Consider the following 20,527-nt stretch of genomic DNA (forward strand, 5'->3'; position numbering starts at 1 on the left):
AACAAAACCATTTATATTAGAAAATAAAGAACTGAAAAAGTGGGCTAAATCTCACCTTCTTTGTGGGTCTGGCCATAAGACTTCATCCTAATCACATGCGATGTTGTCTTGAGCTAGGCAGTGTGGAAAAGTATCACGTGGAGTGTTGTATCCAGGCCTGGCATGACCCCTGATTGTCTCCACAAGCCTCCTCCACTGCCTGTAGAAGGGTTATGCGTTGGTGGAGCTGGCGATCATACACCTTGCAATGCCATGCAGAGAAGAATTCTTCAATAGGATTCAAGAACAGATAGTATGGGGGGAGATTGAGTGTGATGCAAAGTGAGTGACCTGTGAACCAATTGTGGACCAAAACAGCCCAGTGGAAACTAACATTGTGCCGGATGATAACGTACCTGTGCTGCTGTGGCCCATGGTCATTAGGAATTAGTCTATTGTGTCAACGTGGAAAGGCAATTGGCAAAATATTGCAGCAATGTAGAGACCAATGTTTACAGTTTTGCTAGAAGTGTGTTAATGAATTGCAAATTGAGTGTAAAGCAGTGAGTTGTCTTTACAGTTTTGCAAAAAGTGTGATATAAAATTACAAACTGAGTGTAAAGCAGAGAATGTGCATTCAGTTTGGCACATTTAGTAAATGCATTGGCTACAAGTGTTAATGGTTTCAGAGACAGGGCTTCAAGAATCACTGTTAGTGTTTAAGCATTCAGAAAAAACTGTAAAACTTCAGATTGAATTTCAGAATACATTGTTCTCTCATTATCTTGATTATTCCAAGCTGATTTTAACCTAAATCAGTTGTAATGTAGGCTAAGTATTTGGCACATTTAACATGCATGTGTTTAACTTTGCAGATAAATTGTGGACTCTCCAGTAACAGTAAAAATAATGATAAGATCAATAAACTGCCGGATGTTTGTCTGCCTTGAGATGATGAAGAAGTCAATGTTCACTATGAACCAATATAATAATGATGCATTTGAGTCTGTAGGAAAACAATTAATTTTTTTCTCTTTTTTTTTGTTACTTTTGGTTGAAATATTACCCTCTGAACATGTCACCAACTGTTGAAGTGTGTAAACTACAGTGTTAAATAGTCCAAACAGTCTGTTTCATAAAAAAAGTTTTGATTACTGTTCCGCATAAAAGATGAAGACAATTATTGCAGTATAAGTAAGTCGTTTTGTTAATTTGTGCCCAGGGCCAAACAAGTCCAACACAAAACTTTATCCCATCATGGCAGTTAATTGTTCGTAAAATTCGTGATGGAAACAATTTATTTTGTCGCCGATTTTGGTTGTATTGGAAATAATTGCGTCTTTATTGTACCTCACTACAATATTTGAAGAAATTACAAAATCAGCGACTCTGTGTTTATAACCAACAGAACAGAAGGTGACTGAACAGTAGCCTATTATCAGACTTAAAACGTTGGCGATTAGAATTATCTACTATTTTCTAGCAGAGTTTACGTGAAACTGTATCAGAGAAAGGTATTGATGAATGAGAAAGCGTTTTTTCCCACGGTTAGGAATGCATCATATCCGCGCATGTGTGTTTGTTAGAGGATAAACAACTGGTAGCAGTAATCTTGTAAATAAACAGTCACATTCAGGTAATTCTCTGTCTTTCTCTATTTAAATCAAGTGATATGTTATTGTAGCTCTTATCGACATACTGTGTTAGATATTAAACTGGCTCGGTAGCTTAGCTGGCATAGTAACGGAACTGTTCACCGCTAACGTTCATTTTGGACAGTTGGTAAGCTGTCAGCTGAAAGCTAGTTAGCTTACACAGGCTAACTGTTTTGTTGTAAAGAGCAGCTTGACAGCTTATTTGTTCATTTTAATTCGCTGTACACTGAAGTTAGCTACATTTACACTGACTCCTCTTCCAATATATTTTTTAAATAACGTTAACTGTGTTACTATTAAACTACTCTCTAACTCACAGTTAGAGTAGCCTAAAGGCCTTAATTTAAGGTAGCGGTGCTAACGTTAACTTGCTAAATACTAAATAGCTACTACACCGGAAGAGTGAATGAGGAGTTTTATCAAAGGCTCAAAACTAAATAAATTTAATCACCGCAGAGCTGCAACAATTAGTCCATTAATCGACTATTAAATTAATCGCCAACTATTTTGTCGTTTTGAGTCATTATTTAAGAATAAAAGTAAAAAAAAATCCCTGATTCCAGCTTCAGTGTCTTAAATGTCAACATTTTCTGTTTTATGTAGTCCTATATGAGATTAAACTAAATGTCTTTGGGTTGTGGAAGTTGGTCGGGACAAAACAAGACAATGGAGAACGTTATCTTGGGCTTTGAGAAATAGTGATTATCATTTTTCAAGACTTTCTGACCTTTTATGGACCAAACGACTAATCGATTAATCGAGAAAATAACTGACAGATTAATCAATAATGAAAATAATCGTTAGTTGCAGCCCTAATCACTTTTATAGATACTTGCTTATATGTTGCAAACAGACAAACTCGATGTAGAATATTCAGACTTTTCTGAAATACACCTTGAAAAATACAGTGGGAGACACAAAACATAAGAGGGAATGTGTGTAAAATCCCCAAATGGAAATATGAAGTTGGAAATGTTAAGGTAAAAAAGCAGAAGAATTGGGAATAAACAGCACAGATGAAGAATGTAAACAGCTTTAATCAGATTCTCAGAGCAACAAATTCTGTGTTTTGCAGATAAATTGCTAGGAAGGGATATTTCTGTGTAAAAACATAACATTTTTAGGGCTGACAAAGCTGTCTCGTCTCATTCTTTAAGCAGTGAGATGATTTATTGTATTTTCTTGTGTTTTCATTATAGGCACAATATACTTGTATATGCATACAAAGTACTAGATGAATGGAGCGTTGTCCTTATGCAATGTCATTGTTCAATCTGTCATCAGTGGAAGAATAATGTCCTTTTTTGCATAGAGGTGTTAATCAAATCTTGATGAGAATTAATACCAATAAACAGATGTTTATTTTAACAAGTTAATTTATGACACACTGGAATTGTTGTTGAAACATCTGGCTGAGGGTGTCTAAGCATTGTGTAATTGCCAGCAAGTTGCAGGTGAAAACTGTGGTAGAAATCAATGTTACCAGTGCCTCAAACCTTTAAATTGAAAGACTTGTCAGCAGTAGAAGAAGCTGTGTACACAAAGTCTAGTAAATGGTTGTTAAGCCAGTAAGGAGTGCTGGGGGAATCCCCTGCCTGTGCACCTTTACTGTGTTGTTATCATTGACCTGATCAGCACAGTCATTTAGTACTGTTTACTGTTATCACACTGCTTTCCATTGGTCCTTGGCTTAGCCAATCACTGAGTCCACGTATGGAGAGTGTTTTATACCCATCTGACAGTGAGAGTGACAGACTGTTCTTCTGTTGTGTTTTGCAGGTGTGACTATGGGGAAATCCTTTTCCCACCTCACTAAGCAGACAGGCCATGATGAGGGCCAGGACAGTCTGACCTCTCCTCTGGAGGACACGCAGAGTGAAGATGGGAAATGTGGAGATGTCTCCCAGTTTCCCTATGTGGAGTTCACAGGACGGGACAGTGTGACGTGTCCCACATGTCAGGGCACCGGGAGGATCCCCAGAGGTAACACTGCTGTGTACACAGGCTTTAGTTGCACCACAGACTTAGTTTCAAAATCAGTAGCTGACAGTGACTCATCATTGATTGCTCCCTGTGTTTCAGGACAGGAAAATCAACTTGTGGCATTGATTCCATACAGTGACCAAAGGCTGCGGCCCAGGAGGACGTAAGTTCACTTCTCTTTGTGTGTGTTTCACAACTTTGCATCTCTCATATATGTGCATGAGCGGGGAAGGTGAAGTAAAGGACCAAGGTTAACTAACACACTCAAAAAATAACGTGCTCATGTATGGAAATTGCACAGTGTGTGCTCATTATCTTCAGATAACCACACAGCTGTGATGAACTGTAGCATCTTTACCAAAACATATGAGAAGTAGGAGAGGACATAATTGATGAAAACTTTCCTAAAAGTATTTGATTTTGCCAAAACATGATTCTGCCCCAAAATATGAATAGATAATAATTTTTAACAACCATTTATTATCTTTGATTAGTGGTATAGGACCACACAATGTGGAAGCAAAGACCTTTTGCATTAAGGACATGTTTAACCTGAAATTAGCCCTGCATTAAAAATTGTAGCCCCCTATTCATTTCAATGAGACCAACACACTGGCATTGCAACCCACCTCCGCAAAACTGAGCTTTTTGAAAACTGTACTGAATTTGCGCAGTTGGGGGCTGTGTGACAACTTTTAATCACCTCCAGTGATCTCTCTCTAAACAATATCATCATAAACTTAGGATTTGGAATGACTGCTGGGTAACACGTGGCAGTGTTTCCCCTGTAATAGTACAGGCCTGGCGAGCTGTCACGCCAACAAGAACACCCACCATGCCAAAAATATCTTTTTTTAAGTCCACAAATAACGTCAAATATCCATTCATTCGTCTGGGGGTGTCTCTGTGCAGCGCTGTTCCGAAATGTGATTCAACCTCTGTGTCGTTGCGTGGGAAACTCTTGGTAGCCTTTTAAGGAACAGGGCAGTGCTTAATGTGTGTGCATAGCAAGTGTGTGGTTGAGCGAGTAGAGCGAGCGGCAGAAAAGTGATAGTGAACGCGAGCAGAGCAGAGGAAAAAGTTAGCAGTTAGTCGTCAATCTGGTAGTAAATGTACAGTACAGACTACAGTGTGTCAGTTAATAAACACTGCAGCCTCTCAAGACCAAGAAAAGTCCCGTCTGTTGTTTCCCCCAATTACATACATTCCCCAGAGTACATGACATACTCTGCACCAAAAATTCTCAATTTTACATATTAGAGTTTGGAAAAAGTGTGCAACTGTGGAATAAGCCTGTGTTTAGTGAGAGAATCATGTGGTTGTCCTGTGTCCTCTTCAGGAAGCTGTACGTAACAGCGTCAGTGGTGGTTTGCCTGCTACTGTCCAGCCTGGCTGTCTTCTTCCTCTTCCCTCGCTCCATCGATGTGACCTATGTCGGGGTGAAATCTGTTTTTGTCAGCTACGACCTCGACAAGCGCAGTGTCTATCTGAACATCACGGTGAGCCTCAGGTCCCTGGTCTGAAACTACTACAAGCCTTCAAGTCCTGTTAATGGTCAAAAACAGGAGAAGGCAACAATACAAGGGGTATATGTAATGTTCTTGTACAACAAAAAGAATTTGAGTTTATTAAATAACATTAACACGTCATTTACATTCATGTGTAAATACAAATACATGAAAATGATCCCTTATCAATATTTTCAACCTCTTCAGCGATAGTGCATCAAAGTCAGCATCCCTCTGTAGTGTCAGTTTTTTAAAAACTCTCCCTGCCCAAGAGCTTTAGAACAATTGTGGCTCCGCTGTCCCCTTGTGGATGAATGCTTAACAACCTCAGTAATGTCCAGGGAAAAGTGTAAGAATTTGGTTTGTCACCTGATGAACCATGCACCATTGAACCCAGTCCACTTGCTGATTTGTATTGACAGTAAGTGGCTTTAACTCTGCAGACTGACCTGATAAGTAATCCATATCATGCGCACTACTTGCTGGGGGTTTTTCTGGCATGTGTTTTTCTCATTTCACTACAGTTTGAACAATTAAAACATACTGAATATGGCAACGTCTTTACTCTACAACAGTTACAAAGTCTTTCAAGTAAGATCTCAATTGGCTGGGAAATTGACTGAAAGTTTACAGAACACACCTGAAAGTAGAGCAACAAATCACATCCAACCCAAAGTAACAACCGATCAGTCCAGGCTGCGTCCTTTTGCATGGGTTCAGTAATAACAGAAGAGGTGAAGTGATATAGTTGTGAGTCTCTGATAGAGAAAACAGCTCAAATATTGGAGAAATGAAACTGGGGTGTGGCTGTAGATGAGAAAGATCTGATAATACAGAAAAGAGAAAGCGTGTCAGTTGTGTGGGCACACGTTGCCATTAGTAAACAAACAGCATACAGAACAAAACCAAGTCTCAACCAAAAGGAAACAATCCCAGAGCTACTAGCATCACTAAAAACATGATTCTGCCCCAAAATATGAATAGATAATAATTTTTAACAACCATTTATTATCTTTGATTAGTGGTATAGGACCACACAATGTGGAAGCAAAGACCTTTTGCATTAAGGACATGTTTAACCTGAAATTAGCCCTGCATTAAAAATTGAGACCAACACACTGGCATTGCAACCCACCTCCGCAAAACTGAGCTTTTTGAAAACTGGGGTGTGGCTGTAGATGAGAAAGATCTGATAATACAGAAAAGAGAAAGCGTGTCAGTTGTGTGGGCACACGTTGCCATTAGTAAACAAACAGCATACAGAACAAAACCAAGTGTCAACCAAGATGAAACAATCCCAGAGCTACTAGCATAGCAAAAAACTGTTCACCTACTGGCTGCAGTAGAGGAGCAAAACTACAAATGTATGTAGCTGATTACAGGATTTTGTCTAGTTAAAAAAAATTAAAAACAAAAAAAATTAGCAACTATATCAGAATGTGGTTCCCATGGTATCCACACTGTCTAGTAAAAAGTATTTGGAGTTGAACACTGTTTTTGTGTTGTTTGTATTATGAATAAAGGAAACATGGCCACTGCTAGAATTATACAATGATACTGGTTAACTCTTCCAATGCTGGTTCTTCCTCAGAACACTCTCAACATAACCAACAACAACTACTACTCAGTGGAGGTGGCCAACATCACAGCTCAGGTGCAGTTTGCCAAGACGGTGATTGGTAAATCTCGCATCAGTAACACCACTGCCATCAGTCCTCTGGACATGAAACAGGTACAGCTCAGTGTCTGTTCACCAGTTAACCATTCCTCTGTGTGTGGGTACAACTCTGACTCTCCATTGTTGTCTCCATCTCTATCTCCAGATCGATTATATGGTCCCCACCATCATAGCAGATGAGATGAGCTACATGTAGTAAGTATTGTGTATACTGATGCAGAGCATGGATTAATCCAGATATACATGTCTGTCAAATGTTTCATCAGGTTGAGCTGTTTACCTGAACCTCTTCACTACACTTGTTTGACCTTTGACCTCAGGCCAATGCAGGGTATGGTTTGAAGTAGAGCAACAAGCAGCAAGTAATCATGAATCTGTTGAAGCTTTGTCTTCTTACTGTGTATCCAGAGTGGGAAAAACAGGTGTAATTAATAACATTAATTAAGGTGTTGAGTGCTCTGATATTGTGCATGCAGCCTCATTGGAATGTCTTATTAGCACACTTCATGAAACAAGAGTTATTATTGATTTCACCTGTTCATGTGAATAATGTTAAAAGAATGTCTTCTCAATGACCTTTAAAATAATGGAGACTGGATCCGAAGTATCGAAGTTTAAGTCGAATTTATTTTCTTGTACAAGAAGGAGCGTTTCACAGTGCAACACACAAACAGGGTTACAGAGAAAAAGGCTCGTCTCAGAATATTCACAATAGGTTTATATACCTTACAAATGGGCGTCTCCTACTTCTTCTAATGTTTACAGACATGCTCCATAAATAACGTCATGACATTTTCTCAGTTCTCTAATTGGTTGGCCAGCTGTAGGTCCCTAAATGGAGATGACACACTTCTGACCTGTCTCTAACTTTTATTTCCTCCTGACTTCCTCTAATGCATGTACTGGTCTCCCGTCGTTAATCTTAGCTGCTACGTTTGCTGTTTCTGCAACTTTGCAGAGCAAAACAGGAACATTCATCATGAAATGCAAAAACAAGAGCACGCATATAGTAAGGTTTTAATCACAGTATAATTCATATTTTTCAAAATTCAAATAAAGCCTATAAATCCCTGTCAATTATTTCCAGGTGTCTGATTTGTGATCATTTTACCAAAGACATCATATATCATATAAATAAGACCTTTGAAGGACTTGAAGCAACACAATTTTTCACAAATTTTCCAGTTCATGAGTGAGCTAAAAATAGTTTGAGCAATCTGACAGCATGAAACGTGGAATAACTTTACGACTGTACAGTTTTATACACTTGCAGTACCTTTGTCTGTATGGCCCAGTATGCTGTACTGTGTATGTTTTTATGTCATCTGCTGTAATTTTTACTTTGAACCCACACACATGTCAGTCAGTCAGAGTTACCAGGTTAAGAAGGGTTGTTTCATCATGCTTGAAAACATTAATTGATCCACATTACACATTTACCAACACTTGTTTTATTTTATAGTGACTACTGCACTCTGCAAACCATCAAGGTTCACAACATTGTCGTCATGATGCAGTAAGTAATGTTGTTCTTTTCATTTATTCAAATCTTCTCAACATTTAAGCTTGCTATGTGTGTTCTGTGTATTTGTGGCCTCACCACGTCCCTTTCCAAACCCTGCAGAGTGACTGTCACCACAACATACTTTGGCCATGCAGAGCAGGTGTCTCAGGAGATGTACCAGTATGTAGACTGTGGAGGGAACACCACTTCTATCAGAGGGATGACCAAGCCATTCAGCCTCCCACATCCTGCTGAGTAAACACATCACTGTCCAATCCAGGAGCTAGCCTTAGGTGGTTCACTGTTTCCCCCTTCCCCTCCACCTGCTGTGTCCAACTAACTGCCGTTGTCACAATACCATGATGTTCACTTCAATACCAGTACTAGAAGAAATCCACACCAAGATAAGAAAATTCATCTAATGAAAGCGCATTGCATTCAGCAAAGAAAAAACATGGTGATTGTTATCTCATAATTATTTTTCATATGATAATTTTGAGATGCTAGACAATGATTACTCTTGATCACAAGATCTGTATTTTGCAATTACAAGACAACAATTTAATCCTTAGCTCAATTAAATACTATTTCATAATAATGAGATCCTTGTCTCGTAATTACATGAAAATGGTTTCATAATTAAAAAAATACAAAGCTTGTCATTATAAGAAAGCTTTCATGGGTCTCATAATTACAAGAAACTATTTCATAAACACAAGACCGGTATTTCACAATTACAAAACAATTTCATAATTATGAGAAGATGCGTGTCTCATAACTAAAAGATACCAATTTTTTAATTTGAGTATGCTTCCTTGAAATTCTAAGATCTTTTCTTGTAACTACAAGATATGGATCTCAGTGCTAAAGTGATACCTCAGTTTTGATTGATTTGCTTGATTGTATTTGGTTGGTCCTCAAAAAATACTGAGGTTTGATACCCAGCCCTTATTTCAGAATAAGAAACGGTGGTCCTAACTGTAATATTATGGGTAAGCCTCCTATTATTGATATCTCGAGATGACCTTCCAATTTAAATCTTTATCTCTGAGTAATGGGCTTAAAAAGTACATCTTTAGCATTATATCTCAACATTTCAGTTATGATCCATTTTTACATATGATCCTTTTTATTCTTGTTATGATAACGAGAATAAAAAGTTATTACAACTGCTCACATGATGAAAGTATCATTTATATAGTTTAGTATTGGATTGGATATTTTTTAACAGTGTTGAAGTGGCATCATATTTTTTGTAACAACAATGTGATAACACTGCAGAGAATAGATTCCATTCTTATGTTTTTGTTACAAACCATGATCTATGATTTATGATTTATAATTTGGCAGTTGTGATCCTAAGCAAGAGGAGGGATTAAAAGGGGTTTGTTAGAATAATAAATGTAGATTTGAAAACTTGATAATGGTAATATATTACCTACCAAACCATAATGCACTTTATAAGTCTATTTAAAATACACATTTTATTAACAGTCCCAAGTTCTTAAAAGCCTATTCCTCCACCACAGTGTGTTGGGCAAAAAGTGGTGTTGTTCATTGATTCGAGTATTCAGATACTGCTATCTGATACTGCGAGAAGCTGAAGTTGTTCATAGTGTTCCTCTGACTGCACTGTCTGCTTTGAATTAGTACAATCTGTGTACTTTCCTTCTTAAGTATTTGGTTGTCGGTTGCTCGCTATTATAGTTTATACACTGCTATTCTTATTTACCTCTATCTTATTATAAAATGAAGGCACTCATGTTGCATTCCATTTTAAAGGTTGAAGTGGAAAATTCTAACCTCCTTGTGTTCCAGTGGTCTAGCTAGTGAGAGACGAACATTTTGAGAAATATGCTTTTTACCCCAACTCTAATCCTTCCTACCCAGAGTTGAGAATTTCTAATGTAATGTTTACTGTTGAAAGACTTGAGGCGTGGTCACACCAGCATTTAAATCAGATATTTCCACATGAAATAAAGTAATGCCATGGCAATCACCGCAATCAGGAGATCTGCGAGCAAAGGCCAAGTAAATAAAAAAACACAAATTTTCACCATCAGCCAATAGCAAACCACAATAGCAAGCTGACTTTGGGAGAGCTGGAAAGTCCAAAATGGAGTGAACTATCTTAGTTTATTGTGCGGTTAATAACTAAGCAAGCTAGCTGTTAGAGCTAGTGTGGCTGGCTAGCCTTGCGAGCTTCTAGCACCACCTTTTTTATGAGGATATACAGTTGAAGTTCACTTTGTGGTTGAACAGTCAAACAGCTAGTTTAGTTAGCCAGCAAGTTGCTCAGGAAGTAGATCCTATGCAATTAGCTACAATAGCTAATCTGGGGGGCTAATTCCTGTGTTTACTTTTGGTTTGACAAAGAGACTAAGAGCATTTGAAATGACTTATGGAAAATTGTTGTTTATTAGGAAAACCTTAGAAAGCTTGAGCTGCTAGCCCTGATACAGATTTTTATCTCTTATTTCCCAAAACTTAATAATGACAGTGGCGAGTGCAAAATTAACCATATGATGTGTTACAGGGCAACACTTTATGGTATCACTGCTGCTCGGGCTGTGGAAAGAGCATGTAAGCACCACTTACACAAGGAGGATTATTAGACTGGATACAGTTACTCTTTGATGAGCAGGGTTTATCACTTTAGAGGGGAGCTAGGCTAGCATTTTCCCCCTACTTCCAGTCTTTGTGTTAAGCTAGGCTATAAATGTCCCCGACCTATCTCTGCACTGGACACTCCATGATGAGACTGACATCTTCTCATCTGTATCTGGGTGAGGTGTAATACCCTAAATGTTGCACTAACTATTATTTTCATTGTAAATTAATCTGTCTTTTGTTTTGTTATTAATCCTCTATGTCTGAACTGTTGGGTTGCTTGTTTTGTTGTCTGACCAACAGTCCAAAACCCAAGAACATTCAACTTGCAATCATATAAGAGACAAACAGCAAATCCTCACAATTGAGAACCATGAATCAGCAACTGCAACATCTTGAAATCAAAGTTCATTCTATTTCTTTTGTATTCTACATGCTAGAAATAATGCATACATGACAGAACATCAAATCACTGACAGCTTAGGGTTGGTAAATAATGTAATTAAAACTGTAATTTCCAACTTTCTGACATTTCCTGAATGCAGTGTTTCTGTCACATTTTGGGGCATCCTGTGATTTTATGGCCATGAATGACTTTACATGTTAATTTCTACATTACGCATACTAATCACTACCACATTCTTCTACCTGTGTTGGTGTCCTCCAAAGGAATGATGTTCCCATTTTTATACCTTACAAAAAAAGATAAATAGTAATGCATTTCAACTAATTTATTTTGATTGATGAAATTCTAAAATGGTGTATATTTTCTCATCTTTGATAGAAAATCACCCCTTTGTGTATTAAACTAAATTATTTTGAATTTGGAAAAACATCTTTCATATCTAGAACTTTGTGTGATTTCTGTCAACATAGAACCATTATCTATTTTTCATCCTGTAAATACTTTAAAACCTTGTCTATAATGTTATCATACAAACTTTTGGTTGGAAAGGTAGACCACAGCTCTAACATTTGTACTGAGTGGAATTAAAAGAAAAGCACACTTATGTTTTTTTTTTTTTTTTAATCCTAACATGCATTAACAATCTTTATTAACATTTGGAAAAGTTATTTTAGACTCCTACCTCTTCTGTCATTTTAAACACTTTGTTGGTCATTATTCATAGTGAGTATTTTTTGTGGGAGCATGAATAAAGTTTTAAAACACAAGTATTTTTTTTGGAGTGTTTTTTACATTAGAGTGACCATTACCCCAGAGTGTAAGTATGGTAAATTCTCTACTAAAAACGGGTATTTAAAGAAAGGTCCAGTCTCAGCATAAGCAAATGAATGCTACTAGTCACTAATAAAGGCTTGGTAAAAAAAAACATTGAAGAGGGGTGGAATTACCTGTGATTTAATAGCTCTTGTGGTAAGTGAGGGATAATGCCCGACGAGTTGTCTGTTATCAGGAATTAATGACCTCCATGGAGTCCATCAATTCCTGATTATGGACACCTCAAAGGGCATTAACTCGCTTCTACCATGGTCACTTGTCAAAGAAAAAGACCATTAATTTAGTTTCCCTGGTAACACCGAAAGGTTTGACTAATACCTGGAACATTCATTACCATCCCATAAAGTTCGTAGGCAGTGGAAACATTTACTACTCCAGCAAATAGAAGGAACCTTAGACTTGGCAACAGGAGATGTTTTAAGCTCATAAAACATTTTGGCTCAGCTATGATCCAGAAAGCTAATGATATGCTAACAAGTCAATGACATTGCATATGGTTGACAAACTAAGTGTAATTTGGCAGCAAGTTATGTTTAACAACAAGACTAGCTAATTATCCCGGTGTTAACCCTTGTGCCGTTTCTGCCTTTTCTTCTCAATTTCTCTTTCTTCAGCTGCATCCCAGTCATCGAAGTTTTCATATCCTCCAAATAGGTTAAAAGATATATTGAAGTCAGTCATTGTTGAAATATGTAAGCTTGTTAACGTGTTGCAATAAATCGTAAATGGAGGCTTTTACTGTGTCCCTGTTGCTATGGTTACTCATTTTAGCCAGTGCATTGATTTAGAACGGTGAACAGACGGTTCCATTTGAACTACTTATTAGGTGTCCATTATCAGGAATTAATGGACACCAAGCAGTCAATCAGAATTGAGTATTCACCCAGACTATGGTATAAATTCAGTGTAATGTACATTATCACAGTATTAATTCTATCAGCACATAGATAGTCACCAATCTGCTGCTCTCAAGTTCCATTATAAGCACTTATTCTGATTTCATTCACTGTTTATTTCCAGTTGCTGCTACTTTGCAGTTTTTTTGGAGGGCTGTTAAGTTGAAGGCAATGAAACTCAACATTTAGGCACTGTAGAATTGTAAGGTTCTATCTGCATCCTGAGTGGTTTTGAGTTATTGAGGTTCAAAGTGTTGACATCCTTGCAAAACTAATATACAGTGCAGTTCTTTTATTTGTCAAGATAACAGACAACCTTAATGTGCTCTCTTATCACATTTTTAAATGGGGTTGTCATGATAAGGTGATTTTCAGATAACTTCTGACTCTGAGAACTCAATTTTTGTTTGAGAGGTTCTATCTGCTGAGGCTTCACAGGAAGTGATGTTTCTGTTAAAAAAAATAAATTAGTCTTACTGTTTTAATACACAAAATCAATGTATGAACTACTGAAGGGAGTTTTGATTTACAATATTTGCTCACATACAACAATTTAGCTGCATGTTTTAACTTAAGACATAACTACATTTGGTTTTCACTGACAGATCTGAACTGATAATACAGTTCATAAAATGTTACCAAACACAAAATTCAAGACAATTAAAAAAAAAGCATTTGAAATGTCTCTGCATTCCTATCTATTGTTCTTCATTTCAGAACCTTTCTTGAGCTCTGAATGTACGTATCTGTCATCACTGTGTCAGCTGCAGGCATCGTTGCCAGATGGGAAATGTTAAAGTATCATACCAGAGGCTTCAAATTATCGTATTTTGAGGAAAATTATCGTATGCGAGTCATTACCAAAAACAAGTAGGCGTAAATGTGTAATTTCAGAAAACACACTTTTATTGAGATGAACGACTTTTTTACACCACCTACAAATCTAGCCATATTGTGTAAGAAAAATAAAGAATTGCTGATGTAGTTATAAGATGCAAGATTGCACTCGTGCAAACTCTTGTGAGAAAACGACAGCCATGCTTGTGAGTTACAATCATCATCACAACAGGCATGACTGGCTGGAAAGACATCCCGTGAGAGATGCATAAAAACAGATGTAGGATCCATATTTTATGAGATAGCGTAGACTGATTATAACTACTAGGGATGTGCAGAGATCCCAGTATTTGTATTTGTATCTGTATTTGTTGAGGCAGCAAAATTATTTGTATTTGTATTTGTATTGAATAAAAGTGGAAAGAGGCTTAAAAATCCTGTTTTTGTTTTTATTATGCATTTAATTTTAGAAAATTAAAGTGTTACAATAAGTGTTCATGAATAAACTACCTTATGAAGGAGGTCCCCAAACTGGGTCTTGAACTGGAGTCTCCCAGATCATAGACAACTGCGCTGACCACTGAGCTAAAACTTTACTCATCGCCTCATTGCAGGCAGACCTCTAACTAACAAATATTTTTTAAAATATCTGTATGAAACAAATATTCATAAAAAAAAACATTATTTGTGCTTTGCCGAATAATGTATTTGTATTCGGGCACATCCCTAATGACCACTAATATTAAGTGTCACAAAATTATCAAATTATCATACATTATGGGACTTTTGGCATTATTGATCATACATAGGGTAAAATTATCGTACAAATACGATACATTATAACTTTAAACACACACAAACAAAAAACAGCGTCTTGTATTGAGCCATAGTCCCTAGTTAAGGGTGGTCAGAGAGAAATCTCATCACTGGCCAACTGCAGTAAAGGTGGAATTTACAGTAACCAGTTTATTACAGTTACTTTAACAATTTCCTACCTAAAGTGATTTCTCTGAGGAACCTGCTCTCTTGTGCACATGTAAATATGCTGAATGTTATTCTGTGTTCATTAATAACAAAAATATAAAATATGGCCCGTTTTGAAGAAAAAGAAAAGGTGTTGTTTTCTTCAAACCCGTCCTGACAGCCCTCAGTGAACTCCAGCTGCTAGCACTATGTGAGTTACATTACTCACAGGAAACAGATGTGTCATCCTCTTCAACATGTGATTAATCATGTGAGATATCAGCATGGTACATCTTGAGTGTTTGTGTCTAAATAGATTTGACATTTTCATCCTCATGCTGGTCGCATGATAATATCATCACCAAATTTTCAATTGTCACTAAATGTATTCACTGTGATCTTGCAGAGTGTCTCGAAGCAGCTCTGTATTCTTCTCTTTCCTATGTGATGCAGTGTGTCAAAGTTCTCAGTTGTCTGATGATTTCACTGTGTGCAGTTCAGAAGACTGAGGTCCTGGTTGCTTTCATTACAGCCTCTTTATTCTGTAATCCAACTTCAGATATAATTTGGAAAATTCAGTTCATTACTGTCGAAAATAATAACAAAAAAAGGACAAAAAGTCAACAAAGTACTGTGTGCTAATGCCAGTGATCTTAAGAGAGAAGTTGTAATGATCACATGTTGGCGAGAGCAACTTTTGTCAAATCCACTCAAAGACAGGGCCTGTAAATCATGTATTTCATTTCACTGACTTATGGAAAAGCTCGACACATTAAACGCTGCCATCCTTTGTACCAGACTTGAGAATGGTATTCCATGAAGCCCTGCTCATATCTGGCAAAAAAAACCCAGAACAAACATGAATGAAGGGGAGGTGAAACCACATGCAGGATACATGAAAACTAGTTGTCAGTGATCCTATCAAGATCTCAAAGCAAAGAAGCTTTAACTATGTAAATAAACATTTCTGTTTGATATTAAAGGAAGCGGTTATTTTGTGATACTGCTCTCCCTTCACACTACTATATGCCTGCCAGCAGGGTTCCTATAGAGGTTCTCCTAAGTGAGATATCACAACTACTGGCCAGATTGACAAGTGAAAATCGCACCGTCACACCAAATCAAATACTAGCACATAATATATCTCATCATCTAAATGGCAGATTGTCACTCTCAAAGGAATGAACTTACCTGATTTCAATGATCCTTGATCTTTCCTCTTTCACCTCCTTCAGAATAAATGTTACATTTCCATCCCCTATATCAATAAGTGTCTAAAAATAGCTAAGTCATCAGTATGTTGTTCTGTCCAGCACTTTGAAGTTAGCCATAGCCAAACCATAGTCTTAGTCAGATTTCAGACAGACATCTAAATTTATCAGTTGCAAAAATCTGTCTAGCTCTTGACTATCTTAAATAGGACTAATTTGCAATTAATTCTGGGTAAATTCAGATTTTCATTTTTCAGACTAAGACACTGTTGACCTAGCAGTCGTGTCACTATGTTACTGTGAAAATTCAGTGAATTTTTACATGTTACAATACAAAAAAACTTCCACAGCTTTGCAGAACTGTTGCAAAAGTCAGCTGCTGTGGCAGTACTTCTGCTAACTCAACAGTCGGGCTCAGGATAGTATCTAACTGAAATGACTGACGGTGTCTTCACTGCTGTATGTTTCCAACAGGTTACCATGCTCTCTAAAAACTCTCCCTTCTCATTACTAACCCCAAAATATTGTTATTAAACCACAAATTATCAGCCATGTTTTCCTCTTATTTTTCATTTGGTTCTAGCTTGTTAGAGTTTCTCTGCCAAGTGTCTTGAGCTGCTTTGCCACTTGGATTCTTGTATCCATTCACCAGTACATAAATGTAAGCTCTGTTGGAACTGTCAGACTATTGTTGAGTCACTTTTGCTTTTAGTTGACAACAGTAAAAATCATTGTTACATTAACATTCCAGAGTTTCATTGATTTGTTGGTTTATTCAGATCCCCATTAGTTGTTACTGGGGTAGCAACTGCTCTTTATGACCTCCAGCTGCTCCCAGCATCCACCTGTACCAGCAGCGCCGGAATGAGTTTTGAAATGGGGGGACATGTAACAATCTCAGTGCAGCCTACTGTTGTTTGTACCACTAAATTATGGTAAGAAATGCATTCCCTCTTCTCATCAGGGTACTTCCAGATCAAAATGGTAGCAGCAGTGTGCAGTGGTTTGCCGGTGGTTCTCTTGATACAGACCATGGATGTATAAAGAGAACTGGATACAGGAAGGGCGCCAGGCTTTGAAGCAAATTTGACATAGCAGCTAAACCGTGTAATTATAACATCACGTGATGCACACTGGCCCAAAAAGACTTTTTCCCATAGACTTACATCGTGAAAGAGACGTCTGTAAATCAGCGGATACATTTTTTCTGAGCGTCATAACCCCCGCAAAATGATTTGTCTCACTATCAGAATTAAATCCGTTCGGTCTGATCACATTTCAAAAGCCCAGAAGAGCCGCATGATTGAATTGTTTTATCCCCATTCAAGTTAGCCGGAGGGCTAAACCGGAAGTAGCCAACTCGGCCATCGAAAGTCACCAGTCTCATGCTCTATGGGCCGCACAATGCGGAAGATCCGGGTACTTTCATACCAGGACATCGATTTTTTATTGCTTCATGCGCCACCGAGCAACTTTTATAGGAATGAACGGGGCCCCGCCTCTGACGCTGTATCCACTTCTCTTTATACATCCCTGATACACACCCTTATGTTTTTACTCTGAGAACTGTTACACTGTAATCAATCAACCAACCAACATGTCAATATGTTTTTTTTAATGAAGTTCGGAAGAGAATCAGAATTCATGCCTTATTAAAATGGAGCCTTTACATTCAATATGCCTACTAACATACAAATATCATTGCAGCAGAGTGAGGTTTAGTCCCCCAGGCTCATTTTCCATACTGAGTGTGCCTATCACTCCCAAAGCAAACATCCTGTGTTCATGTCCATGTCATCAGTCAAGTCTTTCTAGATGTGCAGGAAAAGCAGGTTCGTAAGTCATTTCTCTGTCATTGTAGAACAGATGCTGTTCTTTAAATGACAGAATTTTATTGAATGTCAGATCACTTTGATTTAATTTGAATTACACAATGGTTGGTTATGATTGGATTTAAAGGTCCAACATGTTAGAGTAGGCTTACCATAATACCTGGCTTAGATGTTATCACTTTATTAACATAACACCTGAGAATGGGGGGACAAAAAATCTCATCCACCCTATTCTGGCTTACCTGTACTGTCTAACTCCTGCAGGGAAATTCTAACTGCCTCCCTATGTTCCGTCTGCACTCAAGGCTATGTACAATAACAGAGAAATGGGGTAGAACATGGTCATAGCCAAATGTAATTAAGGTTGGACATTGCAGGGGACCAAGCAACTCTTTTTACACATTTTACAGAAACCAGTAGCTGCCTGATAATCATGCCTTCACTCAAATATAAATGCAAGAACAATGAGCCACAAGTTGCCTGTATAGCAACAGTTAGAGAGGAAATCATACTAGACCGCAGTTTCCTGTCCTCAACATCAGTGCCACAAATCAACATGAAACCATTAATAAATAAAATAAAAGCAATAGTTTAGCGGCAAGAAGTAAAACTTATGATTAGCATAGCAGCTGCACAATGCTAACAAGTCCATTAGAACCGTGTGATTTTAGTAATGATGGAAGCTTGTAGGGCTTGATAAGGTGCTGAGCAGTTTGTGGTTTCAGTTTTCACAAGTGGCTCTGGAGACTGGTTTTGTCTGTTTTTTTGATCAGTTAAAGGAAATCATTTTGAATTAAGATCAGTTAACTCTTTTCTTAGAATTTTCATGATAAAATAAATAAATAAAGCTCTATCTGATTGTAGGCTAGATTGAACTAGAGGTGTTCAGTGCATGAACAAATCTCCAACACCAAATCTTCAAACTGAATTGACTGAATACTGAATCACCATTGTCACTGACCCGATCAATAACTAATAGCAGTGGAGCAGTGAACTCATATTCATATTTTAAACTCAAAAAAACACAAATCTTGCTCTACAGTACTTTACGTTGCATTCTGGTGTTTTGTGCTTTGCTTTTGGTATTTTATGTCTTTTCTACCTACTTTTTATTTAAGGGTTTTTTGTTTCAGTGGTATCATGTTACCACATTTGTTCTATAGAGAGCTGAAGTTATGACATCTTTCCATTTACTTTCCATACGGCTGCTAAAACAAATGAATATTGAATAAACAACAATATTAGATATTTTTTTCAGAAAACGCCATTCCTTATCTAAACATATGAAGCGAGCCACACAACATACTGTTGAGAAAAGTTCTATTCCAAGGCTGGATTTTTACTTAGCTTAGTTATGCATGTTAATAGGATTTTGAATGAGGTTTTCTTACTTCTGGAGCAGAATCAGGAAGTTCTGACTCTAGCTATGTTTCTGTGTCTGTTGCATGTCTTGCTTTTATGTTTTGGTGAGCCAAAGGCAATTTTCCACGCTTGTGGACAATAAAGTATTCTATTCTATTTCCCCCTCACATGTGACTGTCAGCCCACCTGTGATAAAGTACATTACCTCCTTGTTAATTATTAAAAGTATGAAAACCACAGAAACAATAATAATATGACTATTGTCACAAATAAGTGGCTGCTGAGCTTATAAACTTATGAAGTGCAAGTAGGTTAGTTTTTTACTGAACTGAACGCAACAGCTTGAACTAACAACAGACTGAATGTACTTCTGAAGTCAGTGAGTCAACATTGAATTTTCCGGCTTGCCCTATGAATGCTAAATGCTCACAGATTAAACAACTATCACTTCAGTGCTTTTATCACACAGAGTAGGTCAAGCAGATGTTCTAGTAGGTCTAGTAGTCATTTGTTAATAACACTTGCTCTTTATTGGCAACAGCCTTCAACAAACAAGCTAGCAGTTGATATGATGATATGATTATTCACTTTGTTGCCAAGAGTAAAATTGATTGATATCAATCTCTTGTCTGTAACGAGCTGACGCCATGGTGGCAATTAGCTTAGCTTTCCATGACTGATAAATGGAGGAGACAGCTAGCCTGACTCTGTCTAAAAGATTAAAAATATCCCTACCATGGCTCTAAAACTCACTAATTAACGCTATAACTATAAGTCATTTTTTTCAGTGAGTCATATGGTCTCAATCGCTAAATTCAGACCCTCTAATAAGTGTACTAGTGGTCATTTGGAAATTATTGCTCTGTTAATAAGATTTGAAGACTTATAGTGGCTTTGATGTCCGCCGTGTACATATTGATTGATAGCTGTGATTGACAGTTGGCTCACCTGCTGCAGTTTTTGGCTCACCTGCTCCTCCTGTCAGACTATCGTTGCCATATTTCACTAAGTTTAATGTTACTTGATCACAATACCTGCCCTGTTAGCACAATTAAGCTATAGTAGCTAACATTAGCCCAAGTGTGCAGCACTCAGTGTTCCCAGTAAGCTAGCATTAGCTTTGGTCCAAGGTAGCGGGTCGTGTTTCCAGAGAGTGAAAGGCAACACCCCGCACTCTTTATTTGGAAGGTCCTGGCTCCATAACCTGAAACTCTGGGCTTAAAACTGGCGTCATATATATATAGTCTTTTGGTACACACTAAACAAAGA

At 37.5% G+C, this 20,527-nt stretch overlaps 1 protein-coding gene across 1 annotated transcript; it reads left to right on the plus strand.

The window, feature by feature from the left end:
• The first annotated feature begins 1,512 nt into the window (after positions 1-1,512).
• LOC137198054 (transmembrane protein 106B-like) lies at positions 1,513-12,090 on the plus strand. The gene is made up of 8 exons (XM_067611664.1): positions 1,513-1,615; positions 3,414-3,617; positions 3,717-3,780; positions 4,957-5,116; positions 6,717-6,857; positions 6,949-6,998; positions 8,266-8,319; positions 8,428-12,090. Exons 2-8 carry the CDS (start codon positions 3,422-3,424, stop codon positions 8,564-8,566), a joined length of 804 nt encoding a protein of 267 aa, XP_067467765.1. The 5' UTR covers positions 1,513-1,615; positions 3,414-3,421; the 3' UTR covers positions 8,567-12,090.
• Positions 12,091-20,527: the final 8,437 nt, after the last annotated feature.

Source organism: Thunnus thynnus, chromosome 15 (genome assembly GCF_963924715.1).
Source record: "Thunnus thynnus chromosome 15, fThuThy2.1, whole genome shotgun sequence".
Taxonomy (NCBI): domain Eukaryota; kingdom Metazoa; phylum Chordata; class Actinopteri; order Scombriformes; family Scombridae; genus Thunnus; species Thunnus thynnus.